Source organism: Bufo bufo, chromosome 3 (genome assembly GCF_905171765.1).
Source record: "Bufo bufo chromosome 3, aBufBuf1.1, whole genome shotgun sequence".
In the NCBI taxonomy this organism is placed as follows: Eukaryota; Metazoa; Chordata; class Amphibia; order Anura; family Bufonidae; genus Bufo; species Bufo bufo.
This window is the reverse complement of record NC_053391.1, coordinates 450678230-450691716: the sequence shown is the minus strand read 5'-3', so window position 1 is coordinate 450691716 and position 13487 is coordinate 450678230. Positions and strand designations below refer to the sequence as shown.

The window sequence follows — 13487 nt, the reverse complement described above, 5'->3', positions numbered from 1 at the left end:
CTAACTCCTGCACATTGGTGATAAAATGGCAGTACCATATACAAAGTCAAGTACCTTTGTAAGTACACTATATGGCCAAACGTATGTGGACACCCCTTCTGATTATTGAATTCAGGTGTTCATACACAAGTGCATACAATCTCCATAGACACTGGTAGTATGGTTGTACTGAAGCTCAGTGACTTCAGAATAATAATAAATGCCATATTTGAAGTAGAACATCTAGGCTGTTTAGGCTTTGTTCACATTATAAGTTTGCATCCTGTTAGTTTTTTATTTTAAAGATGTGAAAAAGGTACCCTTTAAAACAGGAAGCCTATCCTGTGGCTATTAACTTCTGTTGTACATATTACAAGATCCATCTGGACAATGTTCCAGCTAAGCCTTTGTATCTGGTGAGCAGGGTAGCTCAGGACCTGGGCACTTTTTCTTCTAAACTGAGTGATATAAAACGGCACCAAATAATTTGCCATAATTAACTAGATTACCGTAGGTACCGGGTTTAGGGCTCACACACACGACCGTAGTTTTGGTCCATATCCATTTTTTTGGCCGATTGGATGCAGACCATTCATTTTAATGGGGCTGTGTGCTGCCCGCATCTGTATGTCCATGCTGCACCCCCCATAAAAATAAATGTCATATTCTTGTCTTGTTTTGCAAACCAGAATAGTCAGCTCTAGCAGATGGCAGTGCGTACAGATCCTCAAAATGCACAACGGACTGGAAAAACGTCTACAGCCGTGTGCATAAGCCCTTATGGTAACATCCCTGGCATCTATGGGAGAGTAGGAATTCATCTCGGCAACCCTGGTAGTCCAGGACAGTGAAGGGGTAAATGTCAATATCCCTAATCGTCTAGGGCAGACTGCACTCCGTGTCCTCCTTTCTCACTGGCTGCACCCTATACAGGGCTGTGGAGTAAGTAGATAAATGATCCGACTCAGACTCCTCAGTTTTTGGTACTTCCTACTCCTCTGTATTTAATATGCGAATGTATTTTATACATTCCTTGAAGGAAAGAAAGGCAACATACATGTCATTACCAAAGAACTACTGGCTAGGAAGCCGCTGCCTTCTCCTTTGTGTGCTGATCTGCTGATGATCGGGCAGTGGGGGGATGCAGGAAGGGGCATTTATTTTAAAACATGATTTCCCTAGTAGAATCCCATAGTCATGTTTAAAGTTTAAGCTAACAATCTGAGTTTATAAGTTTTTATAGCCTTAGCTGAATGACTGCAGTTTTTCAAATGGTTTACAGCTTCAGTCTTGAACTATTGACTATCCATTCCCTTCACTTATACAAGTGTCTAGTCCTGCAAAATACATATTTACTTAATCAGTTATCAGTGAGAGGCTAGGTTAACCATGGGCGTTGCGTTCCCTGTAACAGCGGAACACAACACAATGGAAAGTATAAGGCCTCTTTCACACGGGCGTTGTGGGAAAAGGTGCGTGTGCGTTGCGGGAACATGTGCGATTTTTCCGTGCGAGTGCAAAACATTGTAATGCGTTTTGCACTCGCGTGATAAAAATCGCGCATGTTTGGTACCCAAACCCGAACTTCTTCACAGAAGTTCGGGCTTGGGATCGGTGTTCTGTAGATTATATTATTTTCCCTTATAACATGGTTATAAAGGAAAATAATAGCATTCTGAATACAGAATGCATAGTAAAATAGCGCTGGAGGGATTAAAATAAAATAAAATATATATATATATCTCACCTTAATCCACTTGCTCGCGCAGCCCGGCATCTCTTCTGTCTTCATCTTAGCTGTGTGCAGGAAAAGGACCTGTGGTGACATCACTCCGGTCATCACATGGTCCGTCACATGATCTTTACCATGGTGATGGATCATGTGATGACCGGAGTGACGTCACCACAGGTCCTTTTCCTGCACACAGCTAAGATGAAGACAGAAGAGATACCGGGCTGCGTGAGCAAGTGGATTAAGGCGAGTTACATTTTTATTTTATTTATTTTTAACCCCTCCAGCGCTATTTTACTATGCATTCTGTATTCAGAATGCTATTATTTTCCCTTATAACCATGTTATAAGGGAAAATAATAATGATCGGGTCCCCATCCCGATAGTCTCCTAGCAACCGTGCGTGAAAATCTCACCGCATCCGCACTTTTCACGCAACCCCATTCATTTCTATGGGGCCTGCGTTATGTGAAAAACACACAAAGAGGAGCATGCTGCGATTTTCACGCAACGCACAAGTGATGCGTGAAAATCACAGCTCGTGTGCACAGCCCCATAGAAATGAATGGGTCAGGATTCAGTGCGGGTGCAATGCGTTCAACTCACGCATCGAATCCGCGTGGAATACTCGCCAGTGTGAAAGGGGCCTAAGTATTGCCGCTCCTTAACTGTGCGTTGCGTTCTATATAGTGAAGCATATGAAAAGCATGCTTCTTAATGGTCAATTAACGTGTTCGTTTTGCGGTAATGTGACGCACTGCATGCATTGGCCTTTATTCTTACAGTAGAGAAGTACCGTATTTTTCGCAAAAGTGGGGGGAAAATTGCAAAAAAAATTGGGCGAATGCTGCGACCGTCCGATGAATAGGCTGTTTCTGTAATGGCAGCGGGGCCCGGTGCAGTCACTGTATTCTACTACACCGGGCCCCGCTCACTGTAGTATACGGTAATCATATCTAACTTGTGGGTATAGTTTAAGTATTCCATACTACTTACAACTAACTTCTTGGCAGTCAGGAGGCTGGGTGGGCGCTCGTAGCGTAGCTCACTACATCACACGCCTGCCCCGCCCACTTTATGAATGAAGCAGGCACCGGGCCCCGCTGCCATTACAGAAACAGATGCCAGCCCCCATTCACTACACAGGGACACTGTTATGGGGGGATCTGTGGATGACACATAAGATAAGATGCTATATATGTGTCATCCACAGATGCCCCCACAATGATCCCCCATAACAGTGCCACCCACAGATGCCCCCATAAGTTCCACCCACAGATGCCCCCATAACAGTGCCATCCACAGACCACCATTAGTTCAAAACCCACCAAAAGCACACCTTTTGGTTCAAAATATTATTTTTCTTATTTTCCTCCTCAAAAACCTAGGTGCGTCTTATGGGCAGGTGCGTCTTATAGGGCGAAAAATACGGTAATTAATCATAACTTTTTGTGACTTGGGACATTTAAACTTGCTTTTTTTTTATTATTCCAATTTAAATCTAGTAGGAGTCGGTTCATTTTTTGCCGACTCCAGGTACCCGAAATTGCTTCCGACTCCTCGACTCCACAGCCCTGACCCTATATTCCCCTGTTACACAGACTGACTGCTTTTTATGCCTCCCTCTCACAGACTCCTCTACATGGTACCCTCTCCACACAGGCAGCCCCCTCTCTCACCATCCAGCGACCTTCCTGGCTTCTTAGGTCAGTAGCAGGAAGTTCATGGTTGGTTTGCGACAGGCATGCTCAACCTGCAGCCATCCAACTGTTGCAAAACTACCACTCCCAGCATGCCCGAATAGCCTACAGCTATCAGCCTACAGCTGGGCATTGTGGGAATTGTAGTTTTACAACAGCTGGAGGGCCGCAGGTTGAGCATGCCTGGTGTAGGACAACGATGCCTTAAAGGGAATCGATGTTTTGACCATCCTAAACGGTTGACAGCACTAGGTATGTGTTTGGAGAAAGGCCTTGGTAAAAGACATCACCAAGAACCCAATGATCACTGTGGCTGAGCTATGAAGATTCTGTATGCAGAAGGTAGAAACTTCCAGAAGGTCAACCATCACTGCAGCATTCCACCAATTTGAGCTTCATGGCAAAGCAGCCAGAAAGAAGCCTCTTCTCAGTAACAGACACATCACATTTTTGGCATCAATTCTATTCATCATGTTTGGAGGAAACCAGATACTGCCCAATACCATCCCTACAGTGAAGCATAGTGGTGGCAGCATTCGGCTGTGGGGATGTTTTTTAAAGGCTAGGACAGAGGAGAGAATGGTCAGGATTGAGAGAAAACTGAATACAGCAAAGTACAGAGATATTATTAATGAAAAAGAAGATGGCTCCAGCACTCTGGTATCGTTGTGTTGCTCGTCTCTTTATTCGTGGCAAAAAATACAAAGCTCAGATACAAATCCTCTCACTCCAACAGTTGTTTTACGCGTTTTGAATGTCTAGTTCTTAAATCATATGATTAAGAACTAGACGTTCAAAACGCGTTCTACAATATGAGGTCTTACCTGTTTGTTCCCCGCACGAGGAGTTAAACAAAGAAAGCAGAAGGTGAGCTGGATGTGTTCTGTGTGGACATTATTAATGAAAACCCGATCCAGAGTGCTCTGGACCTCAGATTGGGCCGAAGGTTTACCTTCCAACAAGACAATGACCCTAAGTATACAGCCAATGTAAGACAGGAGTGGCATGGGGACAACTGTGTGAATGTCATTGAGTGGCCCAGCAATAGCCCTGACCTGAACCCAATTGAACATTTCTGGAGAGACCTGAAAATGGATGTCCGCCGACTGTCCCCATCCAACTTGACAGGGCTTGTGAGGATCTGTAGCGAAGAATGGCAGAAAATCCCCAAATCCAGGTGTGCAAACCTTGTGGCATCATACCCAAAAAGACTGGAGGCTGTAATCGCTGCCAAAGGTGCTTCCAATAAGTCCTGAGTAAAGGGTCTGAATACTTATGTCAGTGCAATATTTTACTTCTGAACATTCTGTTTTTACTTTGTCATTATGGGGTATTCAGTGCAGAATGATAGGGGAAAACTTGAACTCTTTTTTTTTTACTTTAGCACAAAGCTGTAACATAACAAAATGTGAAAAAACTGAAAGGGTCTGAAGACTTTCCGAATGCACTGTATGCACTAGAATCCTCAAAAACTAGAGGTTTGCCTATAACGGTACTTAATTCCTTGAGAACTCGACAATGCATGCCATCCGGACTCACTGATTTACACGTTTGTAGCGTTTTCTTTAGGTAGTGGTGTACTTCTTCCTGGGTTAAGGTGACAAAGAAGATTCACATAGTCCCTAATCATGACATCTGTCTTTTCCTTTGTAAATGCAGTTTAGAAGATATTTAATAGATTTGCTTTTTTCCTCTACAATTAGATGTGTATGTGTGTTTACGTGTGTTTGTATACATGCATGTACAGATACATATACGTGTATAGTGTGTATGACTAATGTGTAGCATGTCTGTCCAGTATGTGTAGTGAGCTAGGTCATGCCACATTGGACTTTTTTGACTATGCTTTTCAAGTCATTTAATGCCTATATGCGTGCACAAAGGACATGCTTTTAGCATATATTTGGCTATTACAAACACTAGTGTACTTTATTTTATTTTCTTCTTTTATTGCCGATGGTGTCCACATTTGTGTGTGTGTGTGTGTGTGTGTGTGTATGTGTATATATATATATATATATACACACACATACACTCACCTAAAGAATTATTAGGAACACCATAATAATACGGTGTTGGACCCCCTTTTGCCTTCAGAACTCCCGTTCCACCACATCCCAAAGATGCTCTATTGGGTTGAGATCTGGTGACTGTGGGGGCCATTTTAGTACAGTGAACTCATTGTCATGTTCAAGAAACCAATTTGAAATGATTCGAGCTTTGTGACATGGTGCATTATCCTGCTGGAAGTAGCCATCAGAGGATGGATACATGTTCTCATTCTGTTTACGCCAAATTCGGACTCTACCATTTGAATGTCTCAACAGAAATCGAGACTCATCAGAACAGGCAACATTTTTCCAGTCTTCGTCCAATTTTGGTGAGCTTGTGCAAAATTGAAGCCTCTTTTTCCTATTTGTGGTGGAGATGAGTGGTACCCGGTGGGGTCTTCTGCTGTTGTAGCCCATCCGCCTCAAGGTTGTGCGTGTTGTGGCTTCACAAATGCTTTGCTGCATACCTCGGTTGTAACGAGTGGTTATTTCAGTCAACGTTGCTCTTCTATCAGCTTGAATCAGTCGGCCCATTCTCCTCTGACCTCTAGCATCCACAAGGCATTTTTGCCCACAGGACTGCCGCATACTGGATGTTTTTCCCTTTTCACACCATTCTTTGTAAACCCTAGAAATGGTTGTGCGTGAAAATCCCAGTAACTGGGCAGATTGTGAAATACTCAGACCGGCCCGTCTGGCACCAACAACCATGCCACGCTCAAAATTGCTTAAATCACCTTTCTTTCCCATTCTGACATTTAGTTTGGAGTTCAGGAGATTGTCTTGACCAGGACCACACCCCTAAATGCATTGAAGCAACTGCCATGTGATTGGTTGACTAGATAATTGCATTAATGAGAAATAGAACAGGTGTTCCTAATAATTCTTTAGGTGAGTGTATATATCCCATGTGTCAAATTTTGTGTAGTGAGTTTTTTTTATTTTTATTACTAACCTTTTCAATACATTTTCTGCCTAAACTTAATATAAAATACATTTGGCCGTTAAAAGGATTCTGTCACCAGATTTAACCCTATTAAGCTAGCTGACATTAGCAATGTGCTAATGTCAGCTAAACCTAACTAGCCTATTCCTACTTTTATCTATGCCCCCGTTATGCCAGAAATCTAACTTTTATAATATGCTAATTAGCCTCTAGGAGCAAGGGGGAAGTTGTTCCTGCTCCTAGAGGCTCCGTTCTCCCACCTTTGTTGCCTCCCTCCAAGTCCTGATTGACAGGGCCAGGCAGCGCTCGCATCTGGCTGCCACCCCTGTGCTCTGGTGAAATCTTGCGCCGTTCAGTATTCGGCACATGCTCAGTGAGGAAGCTGGCAGCCTGCGAGCGTCTTTCCCTCACTGCGCTGAATGTTGAACGGCGCCTAGCATTGTAAAAAAGTAAACAAAACATCCCAGGGCAAGGGATGCTTCGGAGCATGGAATGCTCCACTCAGAAGTGCCGGAGTGGTGAAGAATGGGTTTTGTCCGGAATCGGCCCTGAACCCAGACAACCCCTTTAAGCTGCATCTAAATGGACAATTATGTATTATAGATGCCACAGAAAGCACTGCTAATATGGGGCATACCTAGGCTCAGTGCCTAGAGACCAGCAATACTGCCGTGGCTAACAAACATTATACTGTAACGTTAGTGTTAAAGGGGTTGTCCAGAATTTTTTTTTAAATGGTCACTATCTTCAAAGACAACAGCACCACATCTCTCCGTAGGCTTTGTGTGGTATTGCAGTTAAGCCCCTTCACATCAATGGAGCTGATACATTACAACGACCCAAGGCATGAACAGATGTAGCACAGATTTAGGAAGAAAGCAGCCATGTTTATCTAATCACAAACATTTCAGAGCTCACTAGTCTTTTTCATAGTGGTGGGTCGCTGACAGGACATATGAACAGCAGTTGTATTCATGACACAAACCGCTTAAAAGAGGCTATCCCATTAAATACACTTTTCCCCTATCCACAAGATAGGTGCAAGTGTCCGACTGGCTGGGGTCCAACCACTGGGGTCCCAATGGATCATGGGAACAAAGCCCCTGTGTTCCCCCATTTGAATGGGCGCAGCAGTCATGCGTGCGCACGGCCACTCCATTCAAATCTATGTGACTGGTGAAAATTAAAGTTAAGTACAAGTTCTTGGCTAACTCCGGCAGTCCCATAGAGTTGAACTACGGGAACTCTGGGCCCCTGTTCTTACATCCCCTGTGGCCTGCGGATAATTGTTTGTATAGGGACCATCCCTTTAACATCATATACACCCCTTCACAAGTCATTTGACAAGCCCATATACCAGAAGAAGAAAATATTCTGTATATTCCAACAGCGTGTGCATCTTTAAGTCTGAAAAGAAATAAGTAAACACAGAAACATGAACCCGTGTACTGGAAAAAGTGCCTTATTTATTTAAATTACAACTCAAAGTTGAATGTTTTTCTCACATGATTTTACAAGGAGCATGTAAAATTACCTTTTTTTCTTTATTTTATTTTTTTCTTTTAAAAAAATGCATGATAAAGAACAAAGTACAGGGAAAGCGCAGAGCGGCCCAAAATGAGCATTCACAGTGCTCTTGGCTGTATTTAGCTTTTGTTCATGAGTTAATACAAAAACAGCTTGCATTTAAAATGGCCATTCCACCGACAGCATGGACTGCTATGTCTGCTTATACCTCTACGTTTCATTAGAAACATAATACTTGGGGGGGGGGGGGAACGATTAAAATCTCTCATTAGTCATCGCATTTCAGGGCAGGGATATGTTTGAACCAATGGCGGTTTTGTGGCACATGTGCAAAATAAATAAATGATAAAGTGGTGGCAATTGGTACCCGCTCTATTCCCCAATGTACGATTTTCCTGACATTCTTTATATGCAGCATATGTCTGTCCAATTGTATGTTCTTCTATTAGAAGAATATGAAGAACATAATAAATGCTTTGGGATTGAGTTGGAAAGGTACAGCATTTTAATCTGGGGTTTAAAAAATAAATAAAAAGCTAAGACAACTGATGGGGGAAGCCATCTTCAAAAATAATTGGCAGATTCTGAAGCAGTAACACTCCTAATATGAGGGTTACATTTCAAGTTGGTGATTAGTTCTCAGTTGGGTAGTGGGAGTTGGACCAAGGATCTGAACTTCTTCTTCCTATTGTTGGGCTCCATATTTTCCATGGATCGTATGTCTGTCCAGGCAAATTTTCAGAGCTATGGGATGCGGATGTAGAGCTGGATGTGGGACATGTGTTTTCGCCTACGATTAAATCAATTCCAGGTAATGGGTTTGATGGAGTGGTATAAGGAAGGGTGGTGCTCGGATTACTGGACCAAATGGAACTGCTGAATGGGATTGTTGTAGACCACAGGCTACTAGAGTTCCCAAGGATAGACTGCAAAGAGACAATGAAGAAAAAGCACAAGTCAGAAAGTATGCTTAAGACATCGGCACTCTATATAGTCAGTCAATAAAAGCATTTCTTGTAACAGAGTAAAAAGTGGATTGTAGTGACCAATTGTGATCACAGATTTAGAAATAAACACTTCAATATCAAAACAATATCTAGTAGAATGTATCAACTATTTTAAACTTATTTGTATGCTGAGATTGGTCCTGTAGCTTTAGGTGGACATAAGTGTGAGACTGCAATACTGTGAGACTCTGTCCTGAACGGTTATCACGGAGATCTTGCTTTGTTGCACCAAATTAACATCTACAATCTATTTAGTCTTGAAGTATCTTAAGATCCCTTTACATGGGGCTATTATTGGGAAGAAAAAACATTTGTGCAAATGCTTGTTACCAATAACTGGCCCATATAAAGGTGCTGCCAGTCACCTGATGAAAGAGCACACATGTAAACCGCAATCTGCTGCCCAGAAACAATGAATCTGTATGGGGACAAGTGAATCCCCATTAGGGGCAGGTGATTGCTGCATGTATATGCAGCTCTCACCACCTCTAATGAGTAGGCAATCATTGGGAAGGAACGGTTCCTTCATGATCACTACCTGCTTAGTCAGCATGTGTAAATGCACCATTCATTATGTGGGTATCTGGGTAGATCAATGTGTTTGGGGACTTGAATTAATATAAAAAGTCTTTATAACAACATAACAGCTGAATATATTTCCGGTTTATTAGTATTGTGGACTTCAAGCTATAATACACTCATTGAAAAGAAAAAAACAAAACAAAGAACACTGCAATCTGGTGGAGACATTCCTGGAAATCCCTTGCTGTGTACGGGTGGGCATTAGCCTGCTGAAAAATGCCACTTGGAAGATACAGAAACAATCACTTAACCTGCATTCAATTCTTGGGAAGCTGCTCACTGGACAGTGCTTAAGATTGCCGGTGTCCAAGATAGTGGAATACAAAGAGATAGGCAGTGGTCTCACAGACTTCTTTCTTGGAGCTTAATTCTGTTACATGCATAGAATGCCATACCTTCTAGCCCAGTGGTCCCTCCTAAAAGATCTCCATTGTGCAGTACACAAGGACAGTGACCACAGCTCTTAGAAATGCAGCGTAGTACCAGTTACCTGTCTTGGTAACTGTAAAACTATATGGTTCTGTGTCTGCTCAGTACACCAACAACGTCATAATTAAAGGGAAAGAACCTCTAAAATGAAACCTTACAACACAAGAGGCAACACATCTGGCCACAGGTTGTCTTGCATATATCACTGAACTGTTAGTGTCCCTCTTATCGGTATTAGGGGTGACCGAATGTCATATGTCACTGATCATCACACAAGCAGTTGGGGCAGTATGCAGCTCCACAGCAAAGGCAATGGTGAAGTGCTCACCATGAGGCCACTGTCAGATCCCAAACAGAACCTGGATTTGCCACTAAAGATGATATCATTTCAGTCCGTAGCAGTCCAGGTTTTTCAATCATAACATCACTGCAAACGAAGGCAATGATGGCCAGCTGTCAATGGTAGGACATGCAATGGGTGCTGCTAAGTGGATAAAAATGGTACGGGCAAAGATTGGAGTGTAAAATGAAGATGCCATCTGTGTCTGGATGGTGGACAACAAAACTGGTGGAGCTCCTCATGATCGTAGGCAGATCAAACGATACTCAGTCTCTTCTGATAGTCTGTTTAGGAGATCTGGAGCCTGTCTGCAGTAAGTGCACTCATGTAACCACTGCAAACAAAAGCTCCTAACAACTAGAGCAGGACAGCCTAGATGGTGGGCAATTCATCGAAACGACCTGCTTCTCTCAGTCCAATGACGTTCTCCTACTCAAAGTCTGTCAACTGGGCAAAAGTGTCGTAGTGGTCCTTACCACTCAAGACGTGGCGATCACGTGATTTACCCAAGTTACCACATCCCCCACTGCATCCTCTTCTACATGTGTTAGTTCACACTTCAGTTATTTTATCAGTTATTTCCATCAGTTATTGAGAGTCAAAACTTGGAGTGATTTAAAACACAGAACAGGAGCAGATCTTTCCATTACACCTGATCTGTGCAGGCTTTGCAACTGGTTTTGGCTCACAATAACTGATCAATTAACTGACCAAATAACTGAAGTGTGAACTCAGCCTTAAAGGGAACCTGTCACCGGGATTTTGTGTATAGAGCTGAAGAATCTCAGGGACAGGACTCATCTCAGGTTAATTTGTATATGTATCAAATGAGTCCTGTCCCTGAGATTCTTCAGCTCTATACACAAAATCCCGGTGACAGGTTCCCTTTAAGAGCATGAAGAGGAATTCGGTTGAATGTTTTTAGCATCTACACAGAAAAAGGCCCAGCTAGGGATGTAGCTATATTGGCAAATCAGGTCTTTGCATACTATATCCATAGGCAGCTGCAGGCCATGAACTGTGTATTGCATTTTAGAAATTTTAAGAGAAAGTAGGTAACTCCTTTAAAGAACAATGATTAATAATCCTAATTTCTTCTGCTTGGTCTCCTTTAACTGTGCTAAATGTCAGTATTGTGATGCAAAAATAAATAAAATAAATGGTTATTGGACTTCGAGTTCAAATAGCAAAAAAGCTAAACTAATAAAAAAAAAACTGCTTCTCAGCTTGTGGTAATGTGTACCCTAGATGGGTACACCCCATGTCTCAGCCTATGGTTATGTGTACCCCAGATAGGTATCCCATGGGTACAGTGTCCGCATATAGGGCTTCTAATATGCAGAACAGTGTAAGGTCATTATGTTGGGGATACTTTGATGTACAGGGAATTCTTGAATTATTAACACCGAGATCTCATAGTAGCAAAGACGGGAAGAAGTCAAATATCAAATATTTCATAGAGTAGTTACTATGCTCTTATAGGCAGGGAACAGAAGATGGCTGCTCCCTAAAACTCTCTGGCTGTATGCAGGATTTATTAAGTGTACATAAGCTACCATCTGTGGAATGACGGCTACCTTGTGACTGAAACTGAAGTAGTGTGGCAGCATTAGAGCAGTACACAGCATGACAGGAGGCTGGCAGGACAAGAGTAATGTGAGCTCTAGTGAAGCGCTACATATCTAAAGAAAACTTCCCTCATGTAATTACACAATTTGTCATTTTTTGTCCTATTTCTTTCATGAACTACATGGAGAAAATGGTTACTCTGCTTTATTTGGATACTGTTAGGATTTTATGTTTTGTTCTCCCAACTTTCTGAATACCGTATTTGAACTAATGGGCTTTGAACTAATGGTCGCCTGTGGCTGGCACCGTTATGGGGGGCGCCTGTGGCTGGCACCGTTATGGGGGGCGCCTGTGGCTGGCACCGTTATGGGGGGCGCCCGTGGCTGGCACCGTTATGGGGGGCGCCCGTGGCTGGCACCGTTATGGGGGGCGCCCGTGGCTGGCACCGTTATGGGGGGCGCCCGTGGCTGGCACCGTTATGGGGGGCGCCCGTGGCTGGCACCGTTATGGGGGGCGCCCGTGGCTGGCACCGTTATGGGGGGCGCCCGTGGCTGGCACCGTTATGGGGGGCGCCCGTGGCTGGCACCGTTATGGGGGCGCCCGTGGCTGGCACCGTTATGGGGGGCGCCCGTGGCTGGCACGACACTGCTATGGGGGGGGGGGATCAGTGGATGACAGATAAATAGCATCTTATGCTATTTGACATTCACAGATCCCCCCCATAACAGTGTCAGCCACTGTGAATGACCCCCAAATACAGGGGGTGGGGGCTGGCATCTACACTAGTTTTTAAATGGCAGCGGGGGCCCAGTGCAGTCATTGTATTCCATTGCACCGGGCCCCACTCACTGTAGTAATAGTATCTACTGTAACTGCAGGCAGGCAATGGTTAACTATAGATATGTTCGATCCAGCAGCCTGTACTTACGATCATAGCAGGCTGGAGGCAGGAGGCTGGGCGGGCGGGCACTGGCAGCGTAACTTCCTACGTCACGTGCCTGCGCCGCCGGCTTCATTAATAAAGTGGGCGGAGTAGGCATGTGACGTAGGAAGTTATGCTGCCAGTGCCCACCCTGCCTCCAGCCTGCTATGATCGTAAGTACAGGCTGCTCAGTGCTGGATGGAACATATCTATAGTTAACCATTGCCTGCCTGCAGTTACAGTAGATAGCATTAGTACAGTGAGCGGGGCCCGGTGCAATAGAATACAGTGACTGCACCGGGCCCGCTGTCATTACAAAACTAAAGGCCGGCCCCCAGCCCCTCCTCGCTGATACACACGCGGGGCGCGCTGTGCAGCTTGCGGTCGGCGATGTATCAATGTAAAAATGGCAGCCTTCGCCCCATAAGACGCACTGCCATTTTCTCCCACTTTTGGGGGGGAAAAAGTACGTCTTATTGGGTGAAAAATACGGTATATAATTTTAAATTTGGAAATGGTGTTAATGTAGAAATAGCAGCGCCCAATGCCAACAAACCTCCAGCTTCACACACAAATTTATGGGCCGCAGATCCCTAAATAAAGGTCATAATAGACCGAAACGTCGGGACTTCTGTATACGACCCTATGTTATGCCTAACATGTAACTGCTGGATGTGGAATAACACAAAGTGTTGTAAAGACA

General features: G+C 43.8%; 1 protein-coding gene across 3 annotated transcripts in view; it reads right to left on the bottom strand.

Moving 5' to 3' along the window:
• Window positions 1-7851: 7851 nt before the first annotated feature.
• Window positions 7852-13487, bottom strand: part of TMEM131 (transmembrane protein 131) — a 255812-nt gene continuing 250176 nt past the window's right edge. For all 3 annotated transcript variants that reach the window (XM_040425124.1, XM_040425125.1, XM_040425126.1), the window contains exon 41: window positions 7852-8861. In XM_040425124.1, coding sequence (XP_040281058.1) covers window positions 8568-8861 — 294 coding nt within the window. In that variant the 3' untranslated portion in view covers window positions 7852-8567. The remainder of the gene's footprint in view (window positions 8862-13487) is intronic.